Raw genomic sequence first — 12,655 nt, 5'->3', positions numbered from 1 at the left:
GTCATTTGTTGTCTCAGAAGTTTGGAACTCTGCGATTACAACATGAGAGCTTTGCCTAAAGGGAAGAGATAGATGTGTGTGTGTGTGGGTGTGTGTGTGTGAGGCATTAACTTAAGTTATTGATGAAAGAAGGCTTGACCCTGCAGCGTGGAACTTCTGCCCCCCCCCCCCCCCCCCCCCCCCCCCTTGTTGCAGTGAGCATAATGACACTTTTGATGTGCTTGTGACATCATATGTCCTGTTGGCAATAGCTCAGTTCCTTGGTTGACGTAAAACGGGAAAGTTTCTGCAGACTCCAGACTTAAAAATGTATTCCGTGAAATTTGTATCTGGCAGTGAAGGTTTAAGCTAACAAATATTATTATAGGCTTTCTCTTGCATTTTCTCTCATGGCTGTATGGATGGTCAGTCAGTCAGTCCACCACCACACTGAAACATCTCAACAATTAAACTTTTTTAATGGACAGAGTCACAGTCCCCAGAGGACGAATCCCTGATCTTTTTGGCTTTAAGTGAAAATCTGCTACTATCAGATGGCTTGCCATGAAATTTAGCAAAGGTATCCATGTTGTCCAAACGATGAATCCCAATTACTCTGAATGAATTGTCGCAAAATGTCCCATCAGCCCAGTGTACTTTGTCTATCAAAACACAATAAACTAAGATGGTGAACATGATAAACATCATAATGATATATATGCTAACATCAGCGTGCTAATGTTAGCTCAAATCTCCTTTACTTACAGCGTCACAGAGCAGCGAGCAGGACTGTAGCATCAGTTCGTAAGAATTAGATCTGGTTTGACAAATCCAGCTCACCATGATTGTTTTTCGGTTGTTAAAGTGGCACTTTACTAATTTTACATGTTAAAGTCAATTTTTAAACCAGGAAAAAGGCATGTGGAAATAACTATATATCATCTTAACAATAAACACATGAATAACAGTGCATTTCCACTGTTCATTTCCAATGTATGAGCATTTCACCATCTTAATCTGAACAGTATCTGTGGGGTGGCTACTGCTGACTGAGGTTGTCTTTCCGTGAGAAAAAGAGTCACGTGTTGCTAGACTGATATGGAGCCAGGACTCTCAGGCATGAATGAATAAGAGGAAGAAGCCTGAAAACCAAAAACCCAGTGGACACACAGCTGCTGGAAGCTCCCATGATGTCATGAGAGCACACACACACACACACACACACACACACACACACACACACACACACACAACTAGACTGCAAAAACACATATGACCAGCTGGACAGACATCACAGCTGGTACGCCAGGAATGCTGAGCCAGCTTCAGTGAGTTTATCCACACTTCACACACACACACACAGTGTGATACATGTAGACATGTGAGCTGTGGTGATAAGTGTTTACATAAGTGTACAGTTTTTACCAGAGAAGATGCAGATGGCAACTCCACAGGCCACATGAAAGGTCTTGCTCTTGTCTAGCAGTCTGCGAGTCTTTCTGCTTGATACCTGCATGAGCGTGCATGGTGTAACACAGACAACAGTTTTACCTTTAATCTGGCTGGGGATCTTTACCAAGAATGCACCAAAGTTTTAACTGTTTGCTTGAGTTTTTACATCCAAATCTCAGTAATTGAGCTTAAATAGAACAGTGCATTTCCAAAGAGCAGATTTATATAAACAATATTAACAAAAATACCATCATGACCAAACCCCACATTCAAGAATACATGACTTCTTAAGCAACTTAAGCAAATACTTGGAGTAGCAATTCAAAAAAAATCTTTCCTTCATCTACAACAGCCTCATGTCTATAGTTCATTTACTTTGAAGAATATAAAATGAGTAACAGCTATTGACATTTTTAACTCCAAAATAATAAAACAGCATGTTCAATTTATTATTATCACAATTTATTTATTTATTATCACAACCACAACCGCACTGATCACTCTGTTCTCCTTCCTCTATCTTTCCTTCCCCCCTCCTTCCTCCCTCTCCTCGCCTCAGTCTCTTTCTCACCGTGTGTGTTCCTCGGATGAAGGTGAGCAGGGAGCGACACATGGGCAACAAGACCAAGCTGCAGTTCAGGTTCAGAACAGATGCGGATGCCCTGCTGATGCACAGCCCGAGCTGGGAAAGACACACACACACACACAGACACACACACTGTTAAGCACACTGCTCAAACGATTCAGTGGACGTAAAGTGATGAAGGTCTGGTGGATTAAAACACACACTTTTGAGCTTTTCCGTTTGAGATCTGGACAATTGAGTGTGTGCACTGAGAGCTTGAGGCATGACTTCAGTGCCACACAGGGTTAGTTAAAGCCGTCTTTGTCCTCCACAGTATGGAGAGTTAAGAGCCATTCTCATTTAGGTGCCTCTCTGCTGAGGCTCTGTCTTTAAATGGAACACTTTAGTTTGTTAGGATGATAGAAACTTCCTTAAAGAACAAATCACAATTTTCTTTAAAAAATCTAACATGACTGGGAATAATCTGTTTTAAATGATAATCCACAAAAAAAATGAACTTTTGCACTTCAATAGTTTGATTTATATTAAAAGATTAGTTTATTTTTATTGCCGTGTCCAACTCTGCAGTTACACATTTGATGCCAAAACTGCATGCAGACACAGATATATCAGTGAGTAATTTTGTCTTCCTACTTCTATGAACCAGGGATTTTCATAGTCTGACACTACAGGCCTCTCAGTGGACGTAACATGGAACTGTTTTCAAATACTCGCAGGTTTTCAATGCAAGGCAAATTCAAATCACTACTAAAAGTGCTAGATGTTATGCTGTTAACAGTTCTCCTTTCCACAACGTGACCATGGATGAACATGGATGAATTGGAGGAAACTTTAAAAAATGTGATGATTCTGGAGTTGTGGACATGTGTACAATATGCTACCCTGGTTTGAATCCTACTAGAGGGCAATCATTGAAAGTGTCATTGCTAGGAGAAGAGTCCAAGCGTCTGTGTTTGGTCCCATCGGCTATGCTGATGATACCCCGCTCTATCTGTCTTTCCCGCCAGATGATTCCCACCATGCACAGTAAAACCTCTGCAAACGATTCAAATGTGGCAGCATGTCGGGTATCTGACCAGTCAAAAACAGCTCATGTCTCATTTCATTACTCTCCAATGGCTTTCCATTTCTGCTCAAATTAAGCTGAAGGGAATAATGCTCACCTGCAGAGAGGCCGTTGACAGGGAAACAACCTGCCTGAATTTCTTCATTCTTCTTCAAAAACTGCATGAAGGCCAACCTCTTTTGAGGCTACTCTACTCTTTCGCTCTAACTTTATACTTCTCCGGCTCTTTTGCTAGGCACTTCACGCACCTGCCAGCCTCGTGGCACATGTGTCAGGACAAACATGAAACATGAAATATTGAGGCACTTGTTCTTGAAGGCTTCTTCATGATTTACTGTGGCTTGTACTGTCTGGCTGATACGGCACCTGAAACCGGGATGAAAAGAGTGCAGTTTACCTGAAATGACACGTGAGGGATGTCTGCTATGTAATCTGGCTTTATGCATTTAATACAGCTCAAAAATCAAAGCTGTCTTCATGCGGAAACACGGGATGTACTTAGGGGTCTACTAAACTCAGCACGTTTAAACACTTTTTTGGCAGCCCCTGTGAGCACAGCTGGTGCCGTCTCTTCTGATTATCCCCAAGAAACTGAAACAACTGGTGTGAGAGATGAAGATGTGTGAGTGTGTAGATCAGAAAGAGACAGGTCACGTGTGAAACTGTGGTCCAACATTTTAAGAAATATTCCACGACAAAATCGTTTCAGTACTAAACTTTTTACACTTTCCTTTGCAAAGAACATTATAACTGCTTCTGTTGACTCCGTTCTTATTATTATGTAATACTGATTAAACAATTTATATTCAAAAAGGTGTCTTGAGCATTTTCATTATTAATTGAAGATGATATGTTTAGAATAAAGTTGCTTAATTCCACATTCAATAGCTATTGAGCAACATTAACATTTCTGTTGTTTCTGTGTCCACACGATGAGTTCCAGTCCAATATTTACTCTGTTTTAGCTCTTTAGTGGCTAAATGCTCCACTATGTTCACAAGCTAGTTTCTAACTGTGTCCATTGCAAACCCAGGCAGCAATGAGGTGAAACTTACTATAAATCTCCATAAAGCTAAAGGGAGCTGCAGACTCAAGCGTTTCTTCTCTGTAGGTCCATCACTATGAATGACCTCTTTGACACTGTTGCAGCATTTTCACAATGTCACTGGACTGACCAGGAGTTTAGTTAAAAACAATACATATGATGCTGCCACCAGTAAGTTAACTAACCTGCATGTTAACATCCAACTGATCAAGCACAAGCTGCGATTAAAATGACAAATCCACCTACAGTCCAAGTGGACATGAGGAACCACAATTTGCTGTACAACTGAGTGAAAAAGATAGATGTATCCCTACACAGCATACAGCAGGGCTTCTGCGAGTGGGAATCTACAAATAGCAAGACAAAATTAACACAAGGTTCACTATTTCAAAGTCTGATACCTTTACCCTTTAAAAACTTCCCACACACAGAAAAGCAGCTCACAGCAAAACCACAAGCAGGAGATCTGATATCCTCCTGCTTTCTGTGCATCCCCAGCACCCTGACACACACACACACACACACACACACAGGTTCTGAATCATACAGTCATACAGGTGAATGAGATAAAATGCCTTGTGAAGTTAAACATAAATTCCCTACAGGAGCATTAAAGCTTTGAAATACAGTTCCATCTTGCATATGCACACACACACACACACACACGTGTGCACACTCACACAGATGCACACACATGCACATACAAACTTAAGCCCTCTGGTGAGGCATTCAGTCAGAGCGTGCCCACACTTGCCCCTCTCTCTCTCTTGTGCCTCCCACTGTACAGGCCGTGCATGAATAGCTCACACATGCTGCTCAGTGCGACACACACCCCTCTTTCAACTGATTTTCATTTTGTATTTTTATTTCACTGACTCTCACTGTGTGTCTCAAAACTGTAATAATAAAAATATTTTTTGCTGTGTCGTAACGTGCCCTTAACATTCAGATTATCAGATTTTTGTCAGTGCTGCTGCTTAGATACCACCAAAATCCTCCCGCATGGCAGCCGCTGAATTATTTCGTGCATCTACTGAGTCCTGGTGAGTCAGAAGGCTGCACCACAGTTATCAACATGCTGCTATATGTGCTGACAGCACTTTTGTTCTGTAAAATAAGAATACAAATAGAGACAAGACTGGGTCCTCTCTTCTATGAAAGTAACATTTCAACTAATGATCAACACAACACTCTCACACAATCAGGAATGTGATTTGGTGATTGCTGAATCATGTGAGTGTCGACTGGTGTAATTGCTGTCACAAGTTCACATTAACAGTGTGTGTGTGTGTTGGATGAAATGTTTGTTCACAGACTATGTGCCCAGGATCAAGTCACTATTGGCTAGCACATGTGGCTAACTGTTGAAACGGAGTTTAAAGTCACAGCTCAGACTCATTAAACTTGCACCTGACAGTCGGCCATCCAGCACAAAGCCTGCTCCTGTGATATAAACACAAGTTTCTGAAGCCAGAAGCATTAGGTTTGGTGTCATCTGGACGGTCACTTCAACGGGTCACATGACCAAATTTGGGGGCAAAGCCACCGCCTGACATCAGGATGCTACCATGAATGAGTATCGACTGTGTCTTCAACTTTGATTTTCCCTTTTTTACCTGAAGTTTTTAAAGAGGCTACAGGATGCTGTTCATCGATTTCCCTCCACCTGAACCGCTGTTTCATGGGTTCTTGGCAACGATTAGACTTTCTATTTGCACAGTCAAAACTTACAAGCATGGATGTGCTGAAGAGTTAGTGTACATCTTAAAGGTCTGACACACACACATACACACAAACACATGCTGGATACACACCCAAACAATTCTAAGAAATCTGATTGAGCACAATGAGTGGAAACACCTGTGTGAGTCAAACACAGGTGTGCAGAGGCTTTAAGAAGTCCAAAAAATAACATACCATCTGACAAATAATACTGCATGCAAAATCACTCTGTTACTCACTCACTCACTCACATATAAGAGACTCAACAGTTTACTCAGTAGGTAGCAATAAATTGAGATTTCATGAAACACTGTCATTTTGTGCCATCACTAACAGGTGTAGATTCACACATCTGTAATTTTTGCAACTATGGAATCTCCGAGTGAGGGGAAAAAAAATCTACCCTTATCTGCATCTCTCTTGAAAAATTATGTCTGGATGCAGAAAAGTCAATAAGTTAGGGTACATTAGGCTGCTTGAGTTCTGGTGAGAATGGCTGAACTTGAGCAAAGCTGATGTAAGTAATTATATCTGTTTATTTTAACTGTGGATCATTATAAATAGGCTGTGTTTTAAAAGTAGCAAACAGTCACACATTGAGAAAAAATAAACTGTATATAGAAATCAAAAGCTGCAGCGATGATTGTTTCACAGTCGCATCGCAATCCTCTGAATCAAAATCGGACTGAATGCTGAGGTGCAAGGACAACTCCTCGCCTGATAAAACGTGACACGATGCATTGTGGGATTTTTAGCAGGAAGTAGAGTACATGCTGACACTCAAACGGAGGATGGGGGTGAAATATACATTAACACCAGCTCTCTTCTCTTACAGTGTCCCAGTGAGACAGCTCGCACAACACCAGGACCCCCGAAACAGCCAAATCCAAACGCTTTATCAGTACTGCAAAAACGTTGATAACTTATAGATACTGCACTGCTGATCTGTTGGAAAGTGACAGCAGGTTACAAACCCACAGTCTGAATTTTGATGGCAGAGCAAGATTTTTGTTTACGACTGCATTCCAGATTAGAATTTGAAAGAATTCAGCCTTGGCTGGCAGATGTGCTGAGACATTAAGAGGAAAGTAATAAATGCAATGTGCAGTATGTAAACATGTCTGGTCTCACCCCGAGCATCTTGTACAGGTAGTGATACTGCTGTCCGGTGGAGTACAGCAGGAAGGTCTTCAGGAACAGCCAGGCGTTCACTCCCAGCCACAGCACCTACACAAGCACAGGATGTACAGTTTAGTTTAAGACACAGCCTCATGCTCATTATCAGGCCCACTGTCAACAAGTGCAATTAAAAAAATAATAAAATCTCTCATGTTTTTGCTGGACTACTGGTAAAGTGTCCTTTAAAAAAGCATTTCATGTATATTTACGTTTCTTGTTGTTGAAGAATATAAAACCCTGGCACATAATGGTAATGGCAGGCTCTGTGCATGAAACCTATTACGTACAACAAACTCACTATCGAGCACTGACAACCAAGCAAACAGTCAATTCAATCTGTGTTAGTGATTTTGCCTCAGGATGGGAGGTGGTACAGAACATCGTGAAAGTAATTTACCAGTTGTCTCAACTCGTTCACAGGTAAACCCAACAAATCAACTAACAGTCTACGATATGAGCCGAACAGCTCTTAAAAAGTCTCCTGACAAAAGTTTTCCCCACCAGGACCAAGTGCTTTCCTCCCTCGTTGGCGACCCAGCTCCGCACCGACACAACCATGATGCCTTCACTGACTCAAGCAGCTGCCCAAACTTTTCAGCGAAGCGTCGCTGTGCCCGAGAAGGGAAGGTCCGTCCTCCCCGCAGCTCTACCCCTGTCTGTCTGTCTGTCTGTCTGTCAGAGTCAGTGTGCCCTGTCCGCAGACCGGCCGGTGTCTGCTCAGTCCTCCCTCCCCGCACTCCGTTACGCCGCTCCTGTATGTTCTGAGCGTCTTTTGATTTTTCATCCCCCCACAAGTCTGAGCGGTGAAGTGCTCCGTCTAAAACACGACTGCATCGCTGCCTCTGTCCTCATCTTATGTCGGTTTACCTCACGGAAGGGCTGGACGCTCAGCGAGTAGCAATAACCTCTTAAGTAAAAATCCTCTGGAGTGAATAAAGTTAACCAACAAACAGACACGAGAACAATAAATGTCGCTCGGCAACTCACAGTACTCCTCCCTGCCACTAGAGGTCGCCACAGTATCATGACCCAATAAAGTATGCTTGCAACCTTTACCAAAGGCTTTCGTGCAAAGTTGAGATGCCATTAGCTTAAAAATATTTAAACCCATTATTAAAAATATGTTCAGGGTTGACATCCCTCTCATTGGTAAGATGCTTTTAATCTGGGGTTCCTTTTCATGGTTTGGGGTTGGCCACTTAGTTACAATGAAATTCGATTGTAATCAGTTATGAGTTTAAAAGTTCACTCTTGTCTTTAGAAGCAGCAACATCCCAAAGAGTCTCACATTAAGGTGCATTTAGAAGCAAGATTAAAGGCTTTTTGGACGTGTCATCTGAATGGAGTGTGGGCCTTTGGGGTAAGATTGTTTTATCAGTTATAGCCTCTAACTCTAACAGTTAATGTTCCAGCTTTTTGAATCAGATGTTCACCAGTCACATGGTGAACATCTAGTGTATAGTGTGTGTGTATATATAGTGTGCAAAGACCACAAAATAAGGAGGTGAAAAAAGCAATGTCAGATCATCATCAGCGCCTTGGATTTCTGGATCATAAACACTGTCTCCTTGGGGATAAACTTGTTCCTTGGTGGAAGCATGCAGACAGAATAGTCTTGTCTTGTCATCCTCCACTTATCCGAGTCCGGCTCGTGGGGGCAGCAGTCTCATCAGGGAAGCTCAGACTGTAATCTCCCTGGCCACTTTCACCAGCTCGTCCGGGGGGCCACCAAGGCGTTCCCAGGCCAGTGGAGACATATAATTCCTCCATCGTGTCCTGGGGTCTCCTCTTGGATGGACACGCCCAAGACAACTCCCCAGGGAGATGTCCAGGAGGCATTTTACCCAGACTCGTGAACAAGACCGTGATACTTAAACTCCTCCACTCGGGGCAGCAACTCTTCTGTGGGCAATCCACCCTTTTCCGGCTGAGAACCATGGCCTCGGACTTAGAGGTGCTGATCCTCGTCCCAGCCACGTCACACTCGGCTACAAACCGTCCCAGTGCAAGCTGGAGGTCACTAAGCTCTCCCTCCCGCAATAAAGTGATTGGATGGCCCGTAAAACAGGTCTGACCACATCCTCTGTCGAGGTCAGCAGCTCTCCACTCCCACTGTAAACAGTGTGAGCAAAGTGCCGTTTCTCCTTCCTGAGTTGATGGTTTGCCAAAATTTGTTCGAAATTCTTTCTCCATGGTCTCACTGAACTCCTCCCACACCCTGGTTTTTGCTTTGGCGACTGCCCGAGCAGTGCACCATTTGTCAGCTGCCTCAGGAGTCCCACAAGCCAGTCATGTAGGACTCCATTGGGTGAAGGCCTGGCCACCAGGCGCTTGCCAAAGGGCCTCTTCCCCAGACCTGGCTCCAGGGCAGGGCCCTGGTAACCTACTGAGCAGGGTACACTTGTCTGACGTGTTTTTGCCTTTCATAGATGTCTCTGTGAACTGCGTTTTGTCTCACCCTTCCCCCAGGACCAGTTTGTCTCCGGGGACCCTACCAGGGGCAAACAGCCTCTGACAACACAGCTCGTGGGATCATTAGGGCACATTCCCCCACGATAAGGTAGCGGTTCATGGATGTGGTAGACAGAATACTTAAAGCTTTTTAATTTCTGTTGGTATTTTTAAGCAGGGAGTAGTATGTGTTTCATCCACCAGAAAACAGACCATGATTGTCCCAGCTTTGTCCTACACTGATTTTTCTGTTTTAGATGTGTGGTGTTCTGTAGTACTTTTGTTTTGTAAGCAGTGACTGCAAGAGGATCTGTTAAAAAAAAACAAAACAACAGAATCAAATGATACACAAAGCACGTAGTACTGTCTTTGTGGAAATATTGTAAATGAAATTACATGTTATTCCAAATGTCTTGAGCAAAAGTTTTGCAAACTTAAGAAACTTTTGATCTTTTAGCAATTCATTTGGAACTTCACTGAGTCATGAAAAGACTGACTAGAATTTTAGATTTAACTTAGTTCATAAATTAATATATGAACTGGATGTGGTGAAAATGGATTTATACTTGATGTTATTAGTAGGCAAAGAAGTGATCATGATATTTCCAGATTGCTTTCTCAAAGGGCTAATATTCCCTAGCCTGACAAATGTGCTTAATAAATTAAGCATAAGAGGTTTATACTGGTTCATACTGTGTTTTACTTGACTCACCTTCAATCCCACAGCAGGCATGACCTTAAGCGTCACTGAATATTATTTTGTTACAATTTATAGTTTTGCCATTACCCCAGTCATGGGCAATTGATGAAAGTAATAAAATCCCACATTTGTTTTAAGATAATTCAGGAATCTCGAGTGCGCAGCTCAAATCAAACCTTGATACCAGCTGAGGGCTGCTGGTGTAATTCAAGTTCTCTCTCCAGATAAACAGCATGATGAGGATGAGGCTGAGCTGTGGTCTGTGTCCTCCCCACATTCCTGAGAGCAGAGAGCCTCATTCCCACTTCACGCTCCAATCCACCGCATGAAAGAGACGTCCTCCAACCCACACAGCTGTTCACAGAACCAGGACGGGTCAACCATAACCAGGGCCTGCGGTGTGGGAAATACGAGTATTTATAGCAATATATGCCTGTGACTGAAACTGAGCTGAAAAAGAGTGAACCCATCTTTAATAAACAAAGTCATTAATTACTAATACACCTTCTTCTGTTAGATTCATAACTGAAACACTGTTTATTGTCTGTTTGGATAGTTGATTAGAAACTCTTGTGAATGACTCACTGTATATGTGAATTTTATGTATTTCAAAATTTAGCTCACAAAGCCAAAGTTAGGAATTTTTATTAGTCAGACATAAGTATGTCTCGCTATATCATAATTCTGACTTAGTAAGTCCAAATAATAACTTAATGCAATGATTTCTACATTGGCTAACATTTCATGCACTTCTTTTTAGCAGAAATGGGCATCCATACACACAACCGATTGTGTTCTTAAGCCCTTGTAGTAATACAATCATGTAATACAATCTTGTGTTTCATAAAGCGGTGAACCACCCCCCCATCTTTCCACATGCCCCTTTCATACCCAGCCATCACCTGTTACCATTGAACTGGTTTACATGTGCAATGTTCCAAACTGGTGTTTTTAGAGCAGTCCACAACTTTCCCAGTCTTTTGTTGCCCCTGTCCCAACTTGTCTGAAACGTGTTGCTGGCAGCAAATTCAGAATAATCAAATATTTCCAAAATTGAATTAGGTTGATGAGGTTAAACATTAAACATATTGTGTTTGTACTGACTGAAATCAACTATATGTCACCAAGAATTAGCCAATGATTGCATCGGTTTTATTTATGTTTTAAACAACTTTTTTGACATTGGGGTTACAGCTTCTTCTGCTAGTGAAAAGTGTTGTGATATCCAGGCTGCACATCTGCTATATCAAACAGGTCGACGTCTATAGACTGTTAAGTAAATTTTCACAAATTTAGATGGCAAACATGTAGACTGTGAAACATAAATGAAGACTAAGGCTCCTGGAGGACACTGAGCAACTTCACCTGGCGCCACATAGTAAGGACCTGAGTCACATGGCCTCCTCTCCACTGTAGACACCTGGACAGCACAGCATTCACACAGAGGAAGAGACACAATGACACACAGGCTAGAGAGAGAGGGTGAGAAGACAAGTGATCGAATTGCTTCAAAGCAACAAAAGTAAGAGGCTTATCTCTGGGCAGAGACTGAGATATATGAGACTTATTGCTTGTTAACAGTGTTGTTTTCGGAAGACCACTGTGTCCTTTGTTGTTGAGCGCCAGTTTGGTTACTGGTCCCTGATAAGAGGGTGGTGCCCTGCAGCTATCAATGTTTGTTAATAATTTAATATTTTTTTCCCATTCCCAACTATGCACAACAGGAGAGAGAAATGCATTCAGCTTAAGGGCAACAAAACGAAAATCAACAAAAGCATAGAAAAATGCAGCAGATATCAGAAGGTTTAGAGCTTGTTATTTTCTCAATGACAGGACAAACAAAGACTAGAAGCACTAAAGTTAAAGTTTCACTGACAGTGAGACTAAGGTACAAAACACAAAGCCTGAGGTATCAAAGGATGAGTACTAATTCAAAGTTGAGGTAGAAAGCTGAGTTTTTAGTTCAATTTTAAGTGAGACTGCCTGATGTTGACGGTAAGATTATTCAAGCTTTTGTTTTGTTTTTCCACTTATTCATAGAGCCCTATCCACTGGATTTGATCACTGTCATACTTTTACATATTATTACTGTAAACTTCCAATTTTCTAAACCTCACATCTCTGGATTGTCCCATACCTACAACTAATACCACACATTCATTTTTAACTCTAACTTTGAAATAAAAGAAAAAAAATAAAAGACACGTCAATTTTTCCCATTTTCTCTGCTCAAAGTGACTCCATTTTAAGGGTACTTTCCTCAGAGTGGATTCTTGGCCATCTTGTCTCAGATATTACTGAGTCAGCACTGAAATAACCAAGATGCACAGTGCACAGTCATCACTAAATGGGCCAAATATAGCACTAATGACAAGTTACCTCATTGTATTCCTTTCCAGCTTTTCAGTCACAGCCTGTTTCTTTTCTGCTGAGTACCCCCCCCCCCCCCCTCTCTCTTTCTCTCTCTCTCTCTCT

General features: G+C 42.0%; 1 protein-coding gene across 7 annotated transcripts in view; it reads right to left on the bottom strand.

Moving 5' to 3' along the window:
* LOC124059053 (NADPH oxidase 4) overlaps positions 1 to 12,655 on the bottom strand; it is a 30,868-nt gene that overhangs the window by 13,810 nt on the left and 4,403 nt on the right. For 2 of the 7 annotated variants that reach the window (XM_046388791.1, XM_046388795.1), the window contains exons 1-4: positions 7,531 to 8,035; positions 6,982 to 7,077; positions 2,003 to 2,113; positions 1,405 to 1,489 (exon numbers count right to left, since the gene is read on the bottom strand). In XM_046388791.1, coding sequence (XP_046244747.1) covers positions 1,405 to 1,489; positions 2,003 to 2,113; positions 6,982 to 7,077; positions 7,531 to 7,587 — 349 coding nt within the window. In that variant the 5' untranslated portion in view covers positions 7,588 to 8,035. Of the gene's footprint in view, positions 1 to 1,404; positions 1,490 to 2,002; positions 2,114 to 3,180; positions 3,450 to 5,744; positions 6,738 to 6,981; positions 7,078 to 7,426; positions 8,036 to 12,655 lie in introns of those variants that run through there. The other 5 variants (XM_046388792.1, XM_046388793.1, XM_046388794.1 and 2 more) reach the window with 5 other exon arrangements.

Source organism: Scatophagus argus, chromosome 5 (assembly GCF_020382885.2).
Source record: "Scatophagus argus isolate fScaArg1 chromosome 5, fScaArg1.pri, whole genome shotgun sequence".
Taxonomy (NCBI): Eukaryota; Metazoa; Chordata; class Actinopteri; family Scatophagidae; genus Scatophagus; species Scatophagus argus.
This window is presented reverse-complemented; position numbering and strand designations above follow the sequence as displayed.